The 17,769-nt window shown below is 42.8% G+C and overlaps 1 protein-coding gene across 4 annotated transcripts in view; it reads left to right on the forward strand.

Moving 5' to 3' along the window:
* Nucleotides 1-17,769, forward strand: part of NMT2 (N-myristoyltransferase 2) — a 60,504-nt gene that overhangs the window by 29,061 nt on the left and 13,674 nt on the right. For 3 of the 4 annotated variants that reach the window (XR_003514172.1, XM_027559863.1, XM_027559864.1), the window contains exons 2-8: nt 1,318-1,453; nt 6,285-6,429; nt 9,143-9,261; nt 9,356-9,447; nt 9,571-9,687; nt 12,474-12,644; nt 14,201-14,309. Coding sequence is in view for 3 of the 4 variants with exons in the window: in XM_027559863.1 (XP_027415664.1) it covers nt 1,318-1,453; nt 6,285-6,429; nt 9,143-9,261; nt 9,356-9,447; nt 9,571-9,687; nt 12,474-12,644; nt 14,201-14,309 (889 nt within the window). In the remaining variant the exon portion in view is untranslated. The remainder of the gene's footprint in view (nt 1-1,317; nt 1,454-6,284; nt 6,430-9,142; nt 9,262-9,355; nt 9,448-9,570; nt 9,688-12,473; nt 12,645-14,200; nt 14,310-17,769) is intronic. The other variant, XM_027559865.1, reaches the window with a different exon arrangement.

Consider the following 17,769-nt stretch of genomic DNA (forward strand, 5'->3'; position numbering starts at 1 on the left):
GGAACCAGTCTGTTGTTCCATGTCCAGTTCTGTTGCTTCTTGACCTGCATACGGATTTCTCAAGAGGCAGGTAAGGTGGTCTGGTATTCCCATTTCTTGAAGAATTTTCCAGAGTTTGTTGTGATCCGCACAAAGGCTTTGGTGTAGTCAATAAAACAGAAGTAGATGTTTTTCTGGAACTCTCTTGCTTTTTCGATGATCCAACAGATGTTGACAAATTGATCTCTGGTTCTTCTGCCTTTTCTAAATCCAGATTGAACATCTGGAAGTTCACAGTTCATGTACTGTTGAAGCCTGACTTGGAGAATTTTGAGCATTAGTTTGCTAGCATGTGAGATGAGTGCAATTGTGCAGTAGTTTGAACATTCTTTGGCATTGCCTTTCTTTGGGATTGGAATGAAAACTGACCTTTTCCAGTCCTGTGGCCACTGCTGAGTTTTCCAGATTTGCTGGCATATTGAGTGCAGCACTTTAACATAGATGCAGTTGATTACATCATCGGCCGCTGGTGTTTGATTAGACTCCAGCCCTGCTTGCCTCCCTGAGGTCAGGGGGTGGGATTGAAAGTTCCAGCCTTCTAATCACAGAGTTGCTCCCCTGGTAATCAGCCCATACTTCAGTTCAGTTCAGTTCAGTCTCTCAGTTGTGTCTGACTCTTTGCAGCCCCATGAATCGCAGCATGCCAGGCCTCCCTGTCCGTCACCAACTCCCTGAATTTACCCAAACTCGTGTCCATCTAGTCGGTAATGCCATCCAGCCATTTCATCCTCTGTCATCCCCTTCTCCTCCTGCCCCCAATCCCTCCCAGCATCAGGGTTTTTTCTAATGAATCAACTTTTCGCATGAGGTGGCCAAAGTATCAGTCCTTCCAAAGAACACCCGGGACTGATCTCCTTTAGAATGGACTGGTTGGATCTCCTTGCAGTCCAAGGGACTCTCAAGAGTCTTCTGCAACACCACAGTTCAAAAGCATCAATTCTTCAACGCTCAGCTTTCTTCACAGTCCAACTCTCACATCCGTACAAGACCACTGGAAAAACCATAGCCTTGACTAGACGGACCTTTTTTGGCAAAGTAATGTCTCTGCTTTTGAATACGCTATAAGCATTTAGGGAACTGTTATCCAGGAACCATGGGTCAAAAGCAAATACATATCTGGTCATCTGAATATATATGTATTTCACATCAATCATAAGACTGCACATCCTAATGTAGTATAACATATGTTTTTCCTAAATGATTAATTTCATGCAGTTCAGATTTTACATAGTGACCTGCCTGTTGTTGTTTTTACAAACCCTGTGAATTTTCTAACAGAAGTCCCGGCGGGGATTTGGGTGCCAAAAAGAAAAAGAAGAAACAGAAGAGAAAAAAGGAGAAACCAAATTCTGGAGGCACCAAGTCAGACTCGGCATCCGATTCCCAGGAGATTAAGATTCAGCCGCCTTCAAAAGTGAGAACTGTGTTTTATTTTAATCTCCGTGGTGTTGTATGCCTGTGAAAGCGGGTCTGGGCAGCTTAGGCAAGCACCCTTTTGGGGCAGAGGTGTAGTTAGGGTGTGCCATCACTGTGTTCTGCATGGCAGGGTTCTCTGTGAGATATTTACAGCTTTCCCAGAACTCATGCTGGCACCCAGATAACTAAGCAGTTCGCGCTGGGCTTCTGTGTGTGTGTGTGTGTGTGTGTGTGTGTGTGTGTGTGTGGTCTGCCTACAACTCGCCCCTTTCTTAGCAAACTAGTTTGTAGCTTGTAATCATAGAAGGAAGTCTGTGTGACCTTGTTAGGTATTTAAGTTACACTTAATGTTTGATTCCTTTTTGTTCAGAAGATATTCACATTTTTTATTTTCCTGGGTGTCTGTCTAATTACTTGAATACAGCACCATCAGGCAGATGTCAGCGGGAGCCACCACGGGTAAGTCTCCTGTTGACTTTGCCTTGGACCAATCTGCAGCGGCCAACCCTAATTCCATTGCCAGGAGGTGGAAATAACCAAACCAGAAGTGGTCTAGCTGGGCCCTGTGTCCTGTATCCCTCTGGAGGTGCTGATGCCAGATGCCCCTTCCCTGGGGTCACCCCGGTCACCCTCGCTGCAAATACAGACCTCGTGTGCTAGGCCCAGGAAAGACAGAACTCTTGATGCCAGACACAGCAAAAGGGGGTAGAGTTAGGCATGTAACAAAACAGGTTATCTGATTGTTGTAGCTCCAGGTGAGCTGGGGAGCCCATGGTATCCTGGCAGGAGCTCGGTCCTGGCCCTGTGGCTATCGAGCCAGGTGCCTCTGCCAGGCTTGCCCCTCCCAAAGCTACCCAACTCACAGGCTCTCGTGAAGTCATAATCAGACCATCTTTATTATGTGGTTTTTATACTATATACATGGCAGTCGTTATGGTTACGCAAGTTTTGTGGGGTCTAAATTTCCTTCTTGCACAAAGTTTACATCATATGACAGTGGGTGAGTCTGGCAGGTGGTTTTGTTGTTGTTGTTATCAGTTTTACACATAAGGACCAGGAATCACCAAGAAGGAAAATTACTTGCCCCAGGTTTTCCCTGACTGCTTTTCTGGGGTGAGAATAAAGTACAGTCTCCATGGATAGATTTTCATTCTGGTTCTCAGATAATAAATAGTCTATCTACAGTTATAAGTTTCAAGGTAACTCGTATAAGCTGGCAAGATATCTTTTTTATTTCTTAAGGTTGCTTCATCAGATAAATGTAGTGTTACTTACATGCATTCATGACTATCTCCTTATTCCTTCTGTTCTCATCCCCAGCTGCTGCCAGTCCCCGTACCCCTGGTGATTTTGGGTCCTTCCCCTACCTCTGGTCACTTAGAAGCAGCTACATAATGGGAATTTGGGATTAGCAGATGCAGACTCTTACATATAGGATGGATAAACAACACAGGGTTTCCCTGATAGCTCAGTTGGTAAAGAATCTGCGTGCAATGCAGGAAACCCCGGTTCGATCCCTGGGTCAGGAAGATCCACTGGAGAAGGGATACGCTAGCCACTCCAGTATTCTGGCCTGGAGAATAGGCTACCCATTCCAATATTCCTGGGCTTCCCTTGTGGCTCAGCTGGTAAAGAATCCGTTTGCAATGCCAGAGACCTGGGTTTGAGCCCTAGGCTAGGAAGAGCCCCTGGAGAAGGGAAAGGCTACCCATTCCATTGTTCTGGCCTAGAGAATTCCATGGACGGTATAATAGTCCATGGGGTTGCAAAGAGCCAGACATGACTGATCGACTTTCACTTTCTTTCACAAACAACAAAACCCTAGTGTATAGCACAAGAAACTATATTCGACATTCTGTGACAAACCATAATGGAAAAGAATATGAAAAAGAATATATCTATGTATAACCAAGTCACTTTGGGGCACAGCATTGTAAATCAACTCTACTTAAAAAATTTTTTTAATTAAAAATAAAATGAGTGGATGAATAGCATTTTAAGGAAAAGGAACCAGGCAAGGCAGGAGGAACTGCTAGTATGACGTGGTAGAGAAAGTCTTTCTTTTTTAGTGAAGTCAAAATTGTTTTAATGTGGGCTTTTCACTGCATCTTAAAAACTGAGGCTCCTTTCCCTTAAACTGATGCCAGCTCAACATAAAACCATCAATTACAGTGACTTTTAGAGATTCTTTAGTTTCAAGAATATTGTGGTTTATGCTCAAGAACCAAAATAAAATGATATTTGGGTTCTTATACACTTCATGGTGATTAAAGACTTGGACATTTTTTCCATGGTATTAAATTGGAAACTAGTGGACAAGGAGTACAGTTGGTGTTTAGTATTTCCCAAGGAGCAGATAAGGAGAAGCAGAGGCATGTCTGACTCTTACATCGGAAATACAGCAGTGGGAGACTAATGTGGGATCCTCACCCAGTCTCACCTTTCTAAACACTCCATTTGGTGCTATTCCAGAAGGTGATTGGATAGGTTTAAGAATTTACCATAGCCAAGTTTACTGCCCTGTCACCGTGGATTTGAAAGTTGCACTTACTTGAATCTACTTTAAGAGCATCATCTGTAAAAACATTGAATCACTGTGTTGTACATCTGAAGTTAACATAATATTGTAAATCAACTAGACTCATTTAAAAGAGAGCACTGAATATTGAGCATTGGGATATAGCTACTTCATGAATGGTGATTTTATATAAAGACTGCTGGTCAGCCTGCTTAGGCAGAAACCACTCTGAGGGTTTCTTCGTGGAGACGGGGTACCATCATTGGCTTCCTTGAAACAAAGATGCTGATGCATGTTTGTTTTGAAAGAGTTAGATTTTGGTATATTCATGTTAGAGGATTTAATTCAAATAGCAGGGAAGAATTACTATGGCAAATTCAGTGCAGACACTGTAGATATATTTTTGTAAGACTAGGTTCTACTTGGCTTATTGTAACATAAATGGATGCATGTTCAAGCATTATTAGCTTAAATATACTGTCCTCTTACTTTCTGTGTAAGTTGTAAGTCTCTTCATTGTGTTTTGGGGCTCAGATGGATGTAAATTCATTTGGCTAGGAATCTGTTACTTTTGTGTTGGAGGCTCAAAGGAGACCCAAAAAGAGACATCTAAAACTACAGTAAGTCAGAACAACAATATAACTTTGTTAAATTAGTATGTGTAATTGATGTATGAACCTGATGATTTAGACCTCAAGCAAAATATAAGATAAACAGCTTACAATATTTGTGGTAGGCCTGGGTGATGCTGTTAGACTTCCAACTGGAGATATCAAGACTTTAACCTACTTCTAGTTAGATTTCCAGCACTTTGTTTCTTGGAATCATTTTAGGGCAAGAATCTTAAGGGAACCTAGTGAGTCAAACTACCACAGGACGATCTGTATTAAATATTTTGTACTGGGGCTTCCCTGGTGGCTCAGATGGTAAAGAATATGCCTGGAATGCAGGAGACTCGGGCTTGATCCCTGGGTTGGGAAGATCCCCTGAAGAAGAGAATGGCTACCCACTCCAGTATTCTTGCCTGGAGAATTCTATGGATAGAGGAGGCTGGTGGGCTACAGTCCACGGGATCACAAAGAGTTGGACACAACTGAGTGACTAAGACTTTAACGCTGAGTCAAACAAGTCAGCTTCCCAGATAAAAGGATTTGCTCTAGGTCACTGACTTCAGATTCAGAATTGAACTAAGTCCAGACCTGCTGTTAATAAACCACTGAGGGTCGATGGTACCTTTCCTTGGTGCCTGTGATGTTGACAAGAACTGAAAGTTCTGAGACTCTTTCTAACCGCTTCTGAACCCACAGTGAAGAGCGTTCTTTGTATGGCATCAAAATTCTAAAACTCATCAGTAATTTTGCATGTTGAGAAAACCTCACCAATTTCCATATTCAGTCTTATGTCCCAAGGAGTCGGACACAACTGAGCGACTGATCTGATCTGATTACATCATTTGAGGGATTTTCCAGGAAAAAAAAAAAAAAAAGACCTAAGGAATCTTCAGAAATGCCAGAAATATTGGTTTTAAGGAAGGAACTTTAGTATTTAAAGGCATTGTCAATTTTATAGACTGAGGATACACTTTACTAAAAAGGAAGGTTATTTACCACACTTGGGTTGGGGCTAACAGGCTATGGTAGCAAAAGGTTCTGAATTCGTGGAGGAAACTGCACATCCTCATTGAAGGATTTGTTTCTGGTGGAGCATCAGAATTAGTAGCGGGTGGGGTGTGGTCCAGGATAAGGCATCCTTTGAGAGTCCTTTCTTGATGAACTTCCTCCTCCACCCAGCACTTAGTTCAGGTTTCTTTCTTTCTTTTTATGAACTAAAATTTGCCTTGTCCACCTCATTTCCATTCTAGAAGTTCTTTCTTTTGTCCCCGAATTGCTCCTGCCAAGCATTAACTCCATCAGTGAAGCCAAAACCAGGGACTGACTGGCTGCTGTATGATGCTCACGTTTGCATTGCACGGCAGCCCTTTCTGCTGCTCTACTCACATGAGTAATTAACCATGAGGACCATTTGCAGATGTTTGGGAAACTGAAGCAAACATTGGCTTGATTTACTAGAGATTTTCCAGACTGTCAGAACCCCATTAAACCTATAGGACTGTTGTTGCCTTTATCCTGTACCTTTGCTTATATTTTAATGTGTTAGCATACTTGAGCCCAGGGTCCCCGCTTAGAGGAGGATCGTGCGTTTTTCCAGCGAACGCTGTAGCCTCCGAGGCAGGCGTGCATGTACCTGCCCTAGGTTTGGGAGCAGCGGCAGCTTCCTCATACTCTGTGTCTGTGTGTCTTTGCTGTTGTAGAATTCCACCATCCCAATGCAGAAGTTGCAGGATATCCAGAGGGCAATGGAGCTGTTATCTGCATGCCAGGGCCCTGCCAGAAACATTGATGAGGCTGCCAAACACAGATACCAGTTTTGGGACACACAGCCGGTACCCAAACTAAGTAAGCTTTTCTGCCTTTTCCCTCTGAAAACAAAGCTGGGTTAACAACAAACAAAAAAACACAAAAAGAGACTTGATTTCACTTATATGATTTGTTTCAGACCACAGATTCTGAGTCATATTTTTCCTATTAAAATAAATATTGAGTGATGACATTGGCTTTTAGTAACAACAATTTTAATATAACTCCTGTGCCTACAAAAAAATCTAGTGTCCCCACACTTCAAACATTAGTGTATGAAATATATAGATATACACATAAAAGAGGAGCCTCCCCACCACCAGTGTTTTGGTTCCAGTCTTCATGGAGTGGTTTTTCCTTCTACATAAATTTTTAGCAGTCTCACACCTCAGTTATCCCAGAAGACACAGGAAATTTGCCTATTAAATCTTACTGAAATAGAAAATTTTGCCCTGTTAACAGTAGGATTCTGAACATTCACCCATGGTGTTAATGATTACCAGTGTGGTAACACTGCGTGTAAGTGAATCAGGACGCCTTGTGAAGGCCTTCGTAAGGGCTCTGGGTCACGTCAGAACTTCATTACTGGTCCTCTTCCTGCAGTGCCAGGCCTGCTCCATCGTATTTCACTTAAACTTCTACCACTTAAGTTTCTGTAAACATAATTCCATTGTTACCCTTTCACATTATGCAAAAAAAAAAAAAAAGAATAAAATTGGCCAAAAAGTTCATTGAGCTTTCTCCATACCATCTTGTGGAAAGACCGGAATGAACTTTTTGGCCAACCCAACAGATGCTCTAAATGCCATAAAAATGCTTATCAGTGTATTACAAGCTCAACCTGTTGCTTTGACTTATGTTTATATAAAGATAAATAATTGTATCATTTCCATATATTTCTTCAATGATAGTTCCAGATTCAAAATTTAATGTATAATATATAATATTTAATATAAGGGGTTCATTGCCATTCCAAAGTCTTATTAGCCAAGTTATGTACAGATAGCCAGTTTCATCAATTATAAAGCAGGAAACAACTGTCCTCCATGCCTTCAAATCATGGATTTCAAACTTTTTAAAAGGGATTGTTCCTTTACCACCCACGCTCACCCCACGCAGCTTCAAAAGCAAGAGCTTCAGAGCGTGAACAGAAGCAGAAAGCAGTGATCTTCCCTTGATTTTAAGTCTCTAGAAATTATTTGGTGAGGAAAGAAGACCCTCTAGAATGAATTTACTGGATTTTAAATGACACTGAATTGAGTGACCATTGGCTAAAGGGAATGAAGGTTTATTGATCTGAATGTATTGGGTTTGGCTAAATGCTGCTGGTGGCTTTTGGGTCGTGGCTCAGGGGAGAAGAAAGTCTCTTTAGCTGGCACCCACCCCAGTGCACCAGCCCTCTGCTCACCTCATTTTAGCCCCTCCCCTAAATCCTTGCCTTCTCTATGCACCTCAATTAAGGCAGAGCCAGGTTAATGGCCGAAGAGGGAACCTGAGGTTGGGGAGAACGTTTGAAAGTCAGGGAGACTATCTCATCGTCTCTCTCCAGAGCTCTGTTCCAGTTCAGTCAAACACACCCCGCCGTTTGGAGCTGCCTGAATGGGGTGAGCCCCTGGTGTTGTGTACATCAGCCAAGCCCTAAGAGCAACTCCCCAGGGACCCCAAGGGAGCAGCTGGGCCCCTGGCCACTGGGGCTGACCTGAGGGAGCCTGAGGTACTCATGTGGGGATGAGCTGGTAGACTGGAGATAAGATGGATAGCAAAGTCAGGGATTAGGAGGAGAGAAAAGAAACCCTTTAGGGTGGGTGCAAACTCTGTGACTTCCCCCTGTAAAAAGGTCTGTGATGGTAAGAACTGTACCTGAAGGTCATTTATTCAGCAGATGTTTGTTGAGTATCTGTTGTATATGCCAGGCGCTGGGATGCAGACACGGGAGCCAGTAGAGGGAAAGCAGGATTAACAGTGAGCAGGTAGGGAGGACACATCCACGTAGGAAGAGCTTTCGTTGAGGAGGATGCTATGAGGAAGTGGTGTGTAACTTACGTCTGAAGAAGCAGGAGCGGCTGCTTTCACGTGAAAGCAGCCGGGGACAGCCTTTTGAGCAGAGGCCCAGCCCAAGGGAGGCCGGTGGGGCAGATGTGCTGAGGGTGGCCAGACAGGCAACAGTCCACGGCCAAGAGGCTGGATTTTATCCCAGCTACACTGGGAGGTTCCAGAGGAAGGACTGGAAAAGGGCACCTTTGTGGAAATCGCTGGAGACACTGATGGCTTGAACTGTGCTGCCAGCAGCCCGGACAGAAGTAGACAGTCCTGAACTGAACTTTGGATTGTGCTGGGAGGGGTCAGAGGTCATTGCAGCCCTTGCCCCCTGTTTGTTGAAAAACAGAGTTAAACAGAAAACATCTCTAAGACTGTCATAGCAAACCTACATTGCCGGCAGTTGTGCCGTATGATTAGTCTCTAGTCTGAGGCTTCAGATTGAGGAATCACTATTGTTTTCTTGCGTCCAGTTTGCCATCGGATGACGAGTTATTTCTCCTGTAATTGTTCAGATAGCAGTTACTCTCCACCTCCACGTAACTACCTTACCTCCCTCTAGAGGTAGCTGAAACAGTACAGTATTTTTAAAGATTATGTGAAACTCAGTAGCCCTAAAGCATGCTTTTGTTTCCTGTAACTGACCGTTTGGGGTCATTGGAACACTTTGTAATTGAAACATCTTTTTGTTTTTTCTCCTTCTCCCTGTATCTAGATGAAGTAATAACATCTCATGGCGCAATTGAAGCTGATAAAGAAAACGTGCGTCAGGAACCATACTCCCTGCCGCAGGGTTTTATGTGGGACACTTTAGACTTGGGTAATGCCGAAGTGGTAAGTAAAACCTTAGACCTCAGTCCCCGCCTTGGCTTGGGTTGCTGCTGTGTCGTTCCCTAGCGTCACAGGTGGGACACGTTTGGTCTCATAGCTCCGGGAGCTGTACACCTTGCTGAATGAGAATTACGTCGAGGATGATGACAACATGTTCCGGTTTGACTACTCGCCTGAGTTCCTGCTGTGGTGAGTCTCATGGTTGCCGCTGCCTGGTGGGGATGCGACTGCAGTGGGGTTGGGCTGTCTGTCTCTGTCCCTGTTTTCTTGGACACTCAGCACACTCGTTTTCCTCGCCCGTGTTGACTTCAGGGCTCTGCGTCCCCCAGGCTGGCTCCTTCAGTGGCACTGTGGGGTCAGGGTGTCTTCAAACAAAAAGCTGGTGGGGTTCATCAGTGCCATCCCCGCAAACATTCGGATCTATGACAGGTACGTGGTGAAGCTTGTCCCTTGTTGATTTTGACGTATTGCTTCTTCAAGAATTGGGGTTAGAATAGGCTTCTTTTAAGAGATACAGATGGCTAACAAACACATGAAAAGATGCTCAACATACTCATTATCAGAGAAATGCAAATCAAAACCACTATGAGGTACCATTTCACGCCAGTCAGAATGGCTGCGATCCAAAAGTCTACAAGCAATAAATGCTGGAGAGGGTGTGGAGAAAAGGGAACCCTCTTACACTGTTGGTGGGAATGCAAACTAGTACAGCCACTATGGAGAACAGTGTGGAGATTCCTTAAAAAACTGGAAATAGAACTGCCTTATGACCCAGCAATCCACTGCTGGGCATACAACACTGAGGAAACCAGAAGAGAAAGAGACACGTGTACCCCAATGTTCATCGCAGCACTGTTTATAATAGCCAGGACATGGAAGCAACCTAGATGTCCATCAGCAGATGAATGGATAAGAAAGCTGTGGTACATATACACAATGGAGTATTACTCAGCCATTAAAAAGAATACATTTGAATCAGTTCTAATGAGGTGGATGAAACTGGAGCCTATTATACAGAGTGAAGTAAGCCAGAAGGAAAAACATAAATACAGTATACTAACGCATATATATGGAATTTAGAAAGATGGTAACAATAACCCTGTATACGAGACAGCAAAAGAGACACAGATGTATAGAACAGTCTTTTGGACTCTGTGGGAGAGGGAGAGGGTAGGATGATTTGGGAGAATGGCATTGAAACATGTATAATATCATATATGAAACGAGTCGCCAGTCCGGGTTCAATACACGATACTGGATGCTTGGGGCTGGTGCACTGGGACGACCCAGAGGGATGGTACGGGGAGGGAGGAGGGAGTAGGGGTTAGGATAGGGAACACGTGTATACTTGTGGCAGATTCATGTTGATATATGGCAAAACCAATACAGTATTGTAAAGTTAAAAAATAAAATAAAATTTAAAAAAAGAAGGGCCTGGAACGACTGGCCCAGCTATGAAAAAAAAAAAAGTGACACTAAGGAAGAAAACAGAGAGTAAAAGCTTCCTGAATCCTGACATATTGAAACTCACCATGAACAAATTTGCAAGGCAAACAACTTCCCAAATTAGTGTTTATCTAGAAAAATTCCCATTATATGGTTATGACACAAATGTCCAATAATAAAATATTGGTTAAATGAATTATGCTGTGCTCATATCAAATAAATCACTGTTCCATCAGGAAAAAAAAAAAAGAATAGGCTTCTTTTTCCCAATGTCTAACCTATTTATTTATTTTATTAGAATATAATCGCTTTAGAATGCTGTGTTAGTTTCTGCTGTACAACAACGTGAATGAACCATGTGTATACATATACCCCTTCCCTCTTGAGCCTCCCCCTCCCCCATCCCATCTCTGTTGGTCATCACAGAGCACCGAGCTGAACTCCTTGCGCTATACAGCAGGTTCCCACTAGCTATCTGTTTTACACATGGTGGTATATATATGTCAGTCCCAAACTCCCAATTCATCCCACCTCCTCCTTCCCCCACTGTGTCCACACATCCATTCCCTACATCTGTGCCTCTATTCCTGCCCTGCAAATACATTCATCTGTACCATTTTTCTAGATTCCACATATAGCGTTAATATACAGTATTTGTTTTTCTCTTTCTGACTTACTTGACTCCTTATGACAGGCTCTAGTTTCATCCACGTCTCTACAAATGGCTTTTTAAAACGCCTGAGTACATGTTGTTGATGGTAGGGGAGGTTGTACCTGTGGGGAGGGCAGAGGTACATGGGAACTCTGTACTTGCTGCTCAGTTTTGCTGTGAACCTAAAACTGCTCTAAAAAATAAAGGTTGTGAATTCATTTTAAAAGGTTGTGTACAATAACCAAAAAAGACAGTTGTATTTTTCTCCATCTTTCTCTGCTTCCCAGTCTGATACATGCACACCCAGGTTACGTATATATGTACCTAGTAGAAAAAAACAAAGATATAAATAGGTACTTCAGATTTGTTTCTGGGGAGGAAAGTACTTGAAGGAATTTTTTTAGAAGTCTTTTTATCCATAGGATATGTATGTTCCATTTTTGCCCTGGGTCTCCAGCCTAGAGAGTCAAAGATAGAGCTGTGAAATGCAAAGATTTAGTGCATAGGTCTCTTCACATTTCAGTATGCTAGGTGATCTTATTTACTGCTGAAACGCATTTGATCTCAAGGAATATTTTGTGCCAAGTGAAATGCCTATATCTGGAACCAGAGCAGCGGATGGACTTTGAAGCTCTAGAAGATTTATTGTTGCTTAGAAAAGCACCAGCTCTGGCCTTGTCAAGGTGCTTCCCAGGGATCCCAGAGATTGCATTATACTCCAAAGCAGTATCTTATTAGATTCTGCATCTGGGTGACCCAGTTTCTGCCATAATTGTATATGTTACAGGAAAAACAGATATAGAAGCTTTGAGGCACAGCCGATCCAGTTTCTAAACTGAAAACTTTAGAACAGACCCAAGTTCTCAGATTTATTTAGAACAAGAAGGTTTACATCTCCACAACCTAGAGTTTATGATCATTTTGGTGGCGGCATGTGGGGAATAGTGTGTTAACCTGAATTTGTAAAATATCTAAATGGTAGAATATTTTACTTAAATATTATGTTAAGGGAGGCCTTTCAGTTTCATATTCTTTGAAATGTTATAGGTGTTATCTTGCTTTTTAAAAATGTTCTTCTCTTACATTAGATCTAATTTTCAACACCTTTCTTTCTTAGTGTGAAGAAGATGGTTGAAATCAACTTTCTTTGTGTTCATAAGAAATTGAGATCAAAACGGGTAGCCCCAGTGTTGATTCGAGAAATAACCAGGAGAGTGAACCTGGAAGGGATTTTCCAGGCCGTTTATACCGCTGGAGTGGTTCTTCCAAAGCCAGTGGCCACGTGCAGGTATTAGCATCACACCTTTATCTTGCACATCACCTTTGCCTAATGCTTCAAGCCTCCTTGTCATGTTTCTACAAGTAGTATTCTCCACCCTTGTAACCTGGAAGGGTTTTGGCTGACCCATGATGATGATGTTGGTTGGTAGCAGAGATGGCGATACAACCAAGAACCATTAGCCCAGTATTCTTGTGGTAAACCCCACAGCCACATGTATATGAATGATGCTGTGTGTCTATTTCTGTGTCTCTTCATTTGAAAGGCTAGTTGCTGCCTTGTGAAACCCAGGGCATCAGTTATCAGGAGATGTCCCTGTAGTACCATTTTCTTTCCCTCTCGAACACTCAGTGTTGTACCAGTGCTGTCAGGAACTGCTCCAAAAGCTTGATAAGCATCTAGCCGGAAAGCCTGAACATACTTGTCTGCTATGAGTGAAAAGAAGGCTAAAGCTCTGTTCTTATTACTTTATTATTTCATGTGCTCTTTTCAAGCTTTCAAAAGTTAATCCAGTAAGAAAATCATATATCAGATTTCACTTGACTAACCTGTTTCTAGAGCATCAGAAAGAGTCTGTGTCCCTCTACTATTTTTAAAAAATTTTTTGTATCTTCTGGCTGCGCTGCACAGCATACGGGATCTTAGTTCCCCAACCAGGGGTTGAGACCTCACCCCCTACACTTGCAGTGCAGAGTCTTAACCACTGGATTGACAGGGAAGTCCTTCCCTCTCCTTTGTTTTTGCATGTGTGTATGCATGCCTGCTCAGTTGTGTCCAACCCATTGCTGCCCTATGGGCTGCAGCCCACCAGGCTCCTCAGTCCATGGGATTATCCAGACTGGAGTGAGTTGCCATCTCCTCCTCCAGGGGATCTTCCCAACTCAGGGACTGAACCCAAGCCTCCTGCATCTCCTCCACTGGCCGGCAGCTTCTTTACCACTGAGCCACCTGGGAAGCCACTGCTATTTTTTTTGACTCAAATAAGATGAAACTTCAGGAAAAAACTTCAGAGTATAGAAGACAAACCTGTAAAATGCCTCTCTCCTATTCAGTTATTCATAAATAAACAGAATAAATAAGACTTCCCAGGTATATTTTAATATAATCTGTAATCATTCATTCCAGTACCTAAGCCAGAATCATTTAAGAAATTCAGACTCATTTCTCAAAAAGTTTTCTTCCATGTGCATTATATAAATGTGAAGGTTACTAACTTCAGGGAGTCTTTTCATGCTTTTAAAGTTTTTGGTTTGCCTTCTTAGAATCTGTGATGGTCATTCAATACTTACAAACTGGACATTGTCAATATTTCTTCTGCAATTTTAAGATTTTTCTATATTAAAAGAGACGGAAGGTTACCAATGTCAAAAGAGCATAACTGGAACATCATTTCGAGGTAAAAATGACAGATAAAATAATTACATAGGCAGAGGACCAGGACCTGCACTGCACCAGGCCCTACATGATGTTTGTTCAGTACTTCTGTAACAGCTGAGCTGAGACAAAGAGTAAAAACTTGGAGAGTTAGAAATCAATCAGACCTTAAAGCCTGTATTGTATTTCAGATACTGGCATCGATCACTAAACCCCAGAAAATTGGTAGAAGTGAAATTTTCTCACTTGAGTAGAAATATGACTTTGCAGAGAACGATGAAGCTGTACAGACTTCCAGATGTAAGTAAGAATGGCTTGCTGTTTTTTGAAGCTATTAACAACTGAAACTTTTAACATAGAAAAGAATTATTTGCAGGAAGCTAAAAACTGGTTCATGTGTCTGAAGATGTGAATATGTAGCTTAAAAGACTTCAGAGAACTTCAGGGCCAGGAGGAGAGTTCATTTGGAAATACCAGGTTTTGTTTTGTTTTGTTTTGTTTAAGGCTTTTAAAAGGTCTTCAGTTTGGGGTTGGATGGGGTTGAACTCCTAACTTGCAGGTTTTTAAATTTTGAGCACTTACATTCTATTCAGGAAGAGGGAAGAAAAGTCCCAGCTTCTGATGGTTTCTTTGCACATGGAATTAAGGAATAAGGTTTAAAAGAGAAACCTAGGGAGAGGAAATAATGTCTTATTGAATTAGCATCGTTTTAAACTAGAAACTTCTCAGTGTGAAAAGTTGTCCCTTAATAAGGGAAAATTTAAATGTGCTTACCAGTCTTGGCTTTTATTTGGGGCTCAGATGGTAAATGAGTTCTCTGTCGCTCCATAAGAAACTACCACAAAGGCAGAAGCTGAAACCAACACATGTACTATCTCTTGGGTTCTGTGGGTCAGGAATCAAGGCACAGCTTAGCTGAGGTCTTTGCTTCAGGCTCCTTGTGAAGCTGTCATCAAGGCATCAGCCAGGGTCAGAGTCTCGTCTGAAAACTTGACTAGGGATGGATCCACTTCAAGCTCACATGGCTGTTGCCAGCCTTGAGTTCCTGTTGGGCAGATGGACTGGGGTCCTCCATTCTTTGCTGGCTGTCGGCCTGAGGCTGCCTCAGCTCCTCATCGGTGGGGGGTTCTCTGAAGGGCAGATCACAGCACACGGGGAGAGTCTACAGAGAGCATCTGCTAGCAAGATGGAAGTTAGAATCCTGTGTAGTCAATTCACAAAGTGAAATCACTACTGCCATATGTCATTGGTCCCACCCACACTCAAGATAAGTGGATGGTGTGGGCGTGAACTCCAGTGAAGGTGGGCAGGCATCACTGGGGCCATCTTGGAATCTGTCCACACAGATGGGATCTGTAGTGTGAAGTTTTGATTTCATCAGAGCTGTTCTTTCTTTGGGTTATAGTAAGTACTTTAACTCAGCTGAGGGATTCACATAGAGTGTAGCCGTGTTCCTCCAAACAAGGCGGGGAAGGACTTCCTCTATGGAGGTGTGGCCAACTCCAGCTCCTCTTGTCTTGGACCAGTTGTGTGTTTACCAGAAACATGTGATCAGTGGCTGCACGGATTGAAGTCTTTCCTTCATCGACAGAATCAACGTGTTTCTGACTTAGGCAGAATTTCATAAGGAGAGACGTGGAGATGAAGGAAACCAGGGATTCCAGGGCTTCCCATCTGGCAGAGGGACCAGAAAGCATGGTCTCCTTTCTGTCTAAGCTGCAGTTGGAGACAGTGGGGCTTGAACTCGTGAACTCACTGCCTGTCTGTAAGGCCAAGGACGGAGGGGGAACATAGTTCAGAACAGAGGGAAATAAAAAGTGTGGTGACATAACGAGGGAGGGTCCACGTGTCCTGGGAAAGGAGGACCAGGGCCCCTCAAGCTGGGGTGACAGACATGAGGCTAAGTATGTGGAGACTCTGGAAAATGCCCTGAGGGGTCACCTCAGGTCATCTAACAATGACCATCACAATTTACTGATCAACTAGAAGTAACTTCTGCTAATGGCCAAGTCCCAGAGACACTGAGAAGGGTGGACTCACATAGGGGCATAAATGGCTGTGAGAAAAAAGGGCCCTGGAGGGGCACAGCACACGGCTGAGACAAGACACAGCTGATGCTCAGTGTCCTCCTGGCCAAGTGTCAAATGCTTTGCTATCTGTGAGTTAAAATAAGAACTTGAAGCAAGCCTCCTTTTCCCAGTAGGGGCGAATGCTGTTCTTCCTTGGTCTCCCCTGATTTCAGTTTCTCAACCTAACTCTGTTTAGCTTGTGTGTAAGAAAAGCACCTCCTTGTCTGTATAGTCACCTGAAGTGGAATGAAGCATAAGGAAATTTAGTAGCTGTCATTGGTTTATCCAGGATGATTAGAGGTGCGGAAAGTTATTTTTGATTTGACTCTGTCCATTGGCCTCCGTATTCTTGTACAAGCATCCATAAGCTCACAGGTAACCACGTTTTGAAACATTAGTGATAAATTGCTGGTCGGACATTGGTGGTGAAAGCAGACTCTGGCATCTTGGTTGCAGTCAACTCGGTTACAGAAGAGCATACCTCTTCCAGCCATGGTGCTGTGGTGACTGCCTTTTTTCTTCTACCATAAGTCGAAGCTGATAAAGTGCTGTCACGTATATTAGCATATTCTCTCAACCACCTTCTGAATTTGGTATTCTTACCCCATTGCACAGATGCAAAGACTGAGGCTTGTGAAGGTTCTCCAAACAGCTCTTGTTGGCTTGTTCCAGCCTCCTTTACTCTTTTTAAGTCATAGGGAAGGAAAGAAAACTAAAGAGTAAATTAATTTAAAAAAAAAAAAAAGAGAGAAAGGATAGAAGAGATGCAAGTAGAGACATTGAAAAATTGGAAGGTGCCACCAGCAGCAACCTTGGTGTTGGGCTCCTGGCTTAGAAGCTGGATGAGGCAGCAAAAGCCAGACCACTTCCTTCTCTCCCAGGACCAGACAGTTATCGTTTGAGAACATTTTTGTATTATGAAGTGTAGAGAAGAGCTTTACTGAACACAGGTTTTTTGTTCAGCCTCATTTTCTGCTTTGTTGTAACCGTGTCAGCTCACCGTGCCAGCTTTATGTGTTGATCATAGACTATACAAGTTAACGTTGATTGTGGCCGACGTTATGCCAAACAGTTAACATCTGTAACCTCATTATTCACATTGATCAGAGGGGTCAAGTCATTGTTCCCAGTCACAGAAGAGAATGTTGAGACACAGATTGATTTGCTCAGAGTCTTCCAATCAGAACAGAACCATCCCCACCAGCTCATGCCATTAGCTACCATTACCAACGAGACAAAGATTTTCCCAAGAGGAACAGTTTCCTGCCCTTTCAATGCTGGTTTTTCGTTTTTATTTAATTGGAGTATAGTTGCTTTACAGTGAATGTCAGTTTGTTTTTAATGTGTTGAGACTTTCCAAACAATGTTGGACTTTTTTTTGTTGTTGGTCAGTGCTTTTCAAGGTGAAGGATTTTTTTTTTTAATGTGGACCATTTTTTTTTTTGGTCTTTATTAAATTTGTTATAATATTGGGTTTTGTTTGTTTGTTTGTTTTACTGTTTTTATTTTTTGGCCACAAGGCATTTGGGATTTTAGCTCCCAGACCAGGGATGAAACCTGCACCCCCTAGGGGCATTGGAAGCTCAGTCTTAACCACTGGACCACCAGGGAAGTCCCAAGGTAAAGAAATTTGAAGTAGATAAAAAGCAGGAGTCAGGTTACTCTCCCAACATCTTTACGTTGTGTTGCAA

This window comes from Bos indicus x Bos taurus, chromosome 13 (assembly GCF_003369695.1).
Source record: "Bos indicus x Bos taurus breed Angus x Brahman F1 hybrid chromosome 13, Bos_hybrid_MaternalHap_v2.0, whole genome shotgun sequence".
NCBI lineage: Eukaryota > Metazoa > Chordata > Mammalia > Artiodactyla > Bovidae > Bos > Bos indicus x Bos taurus.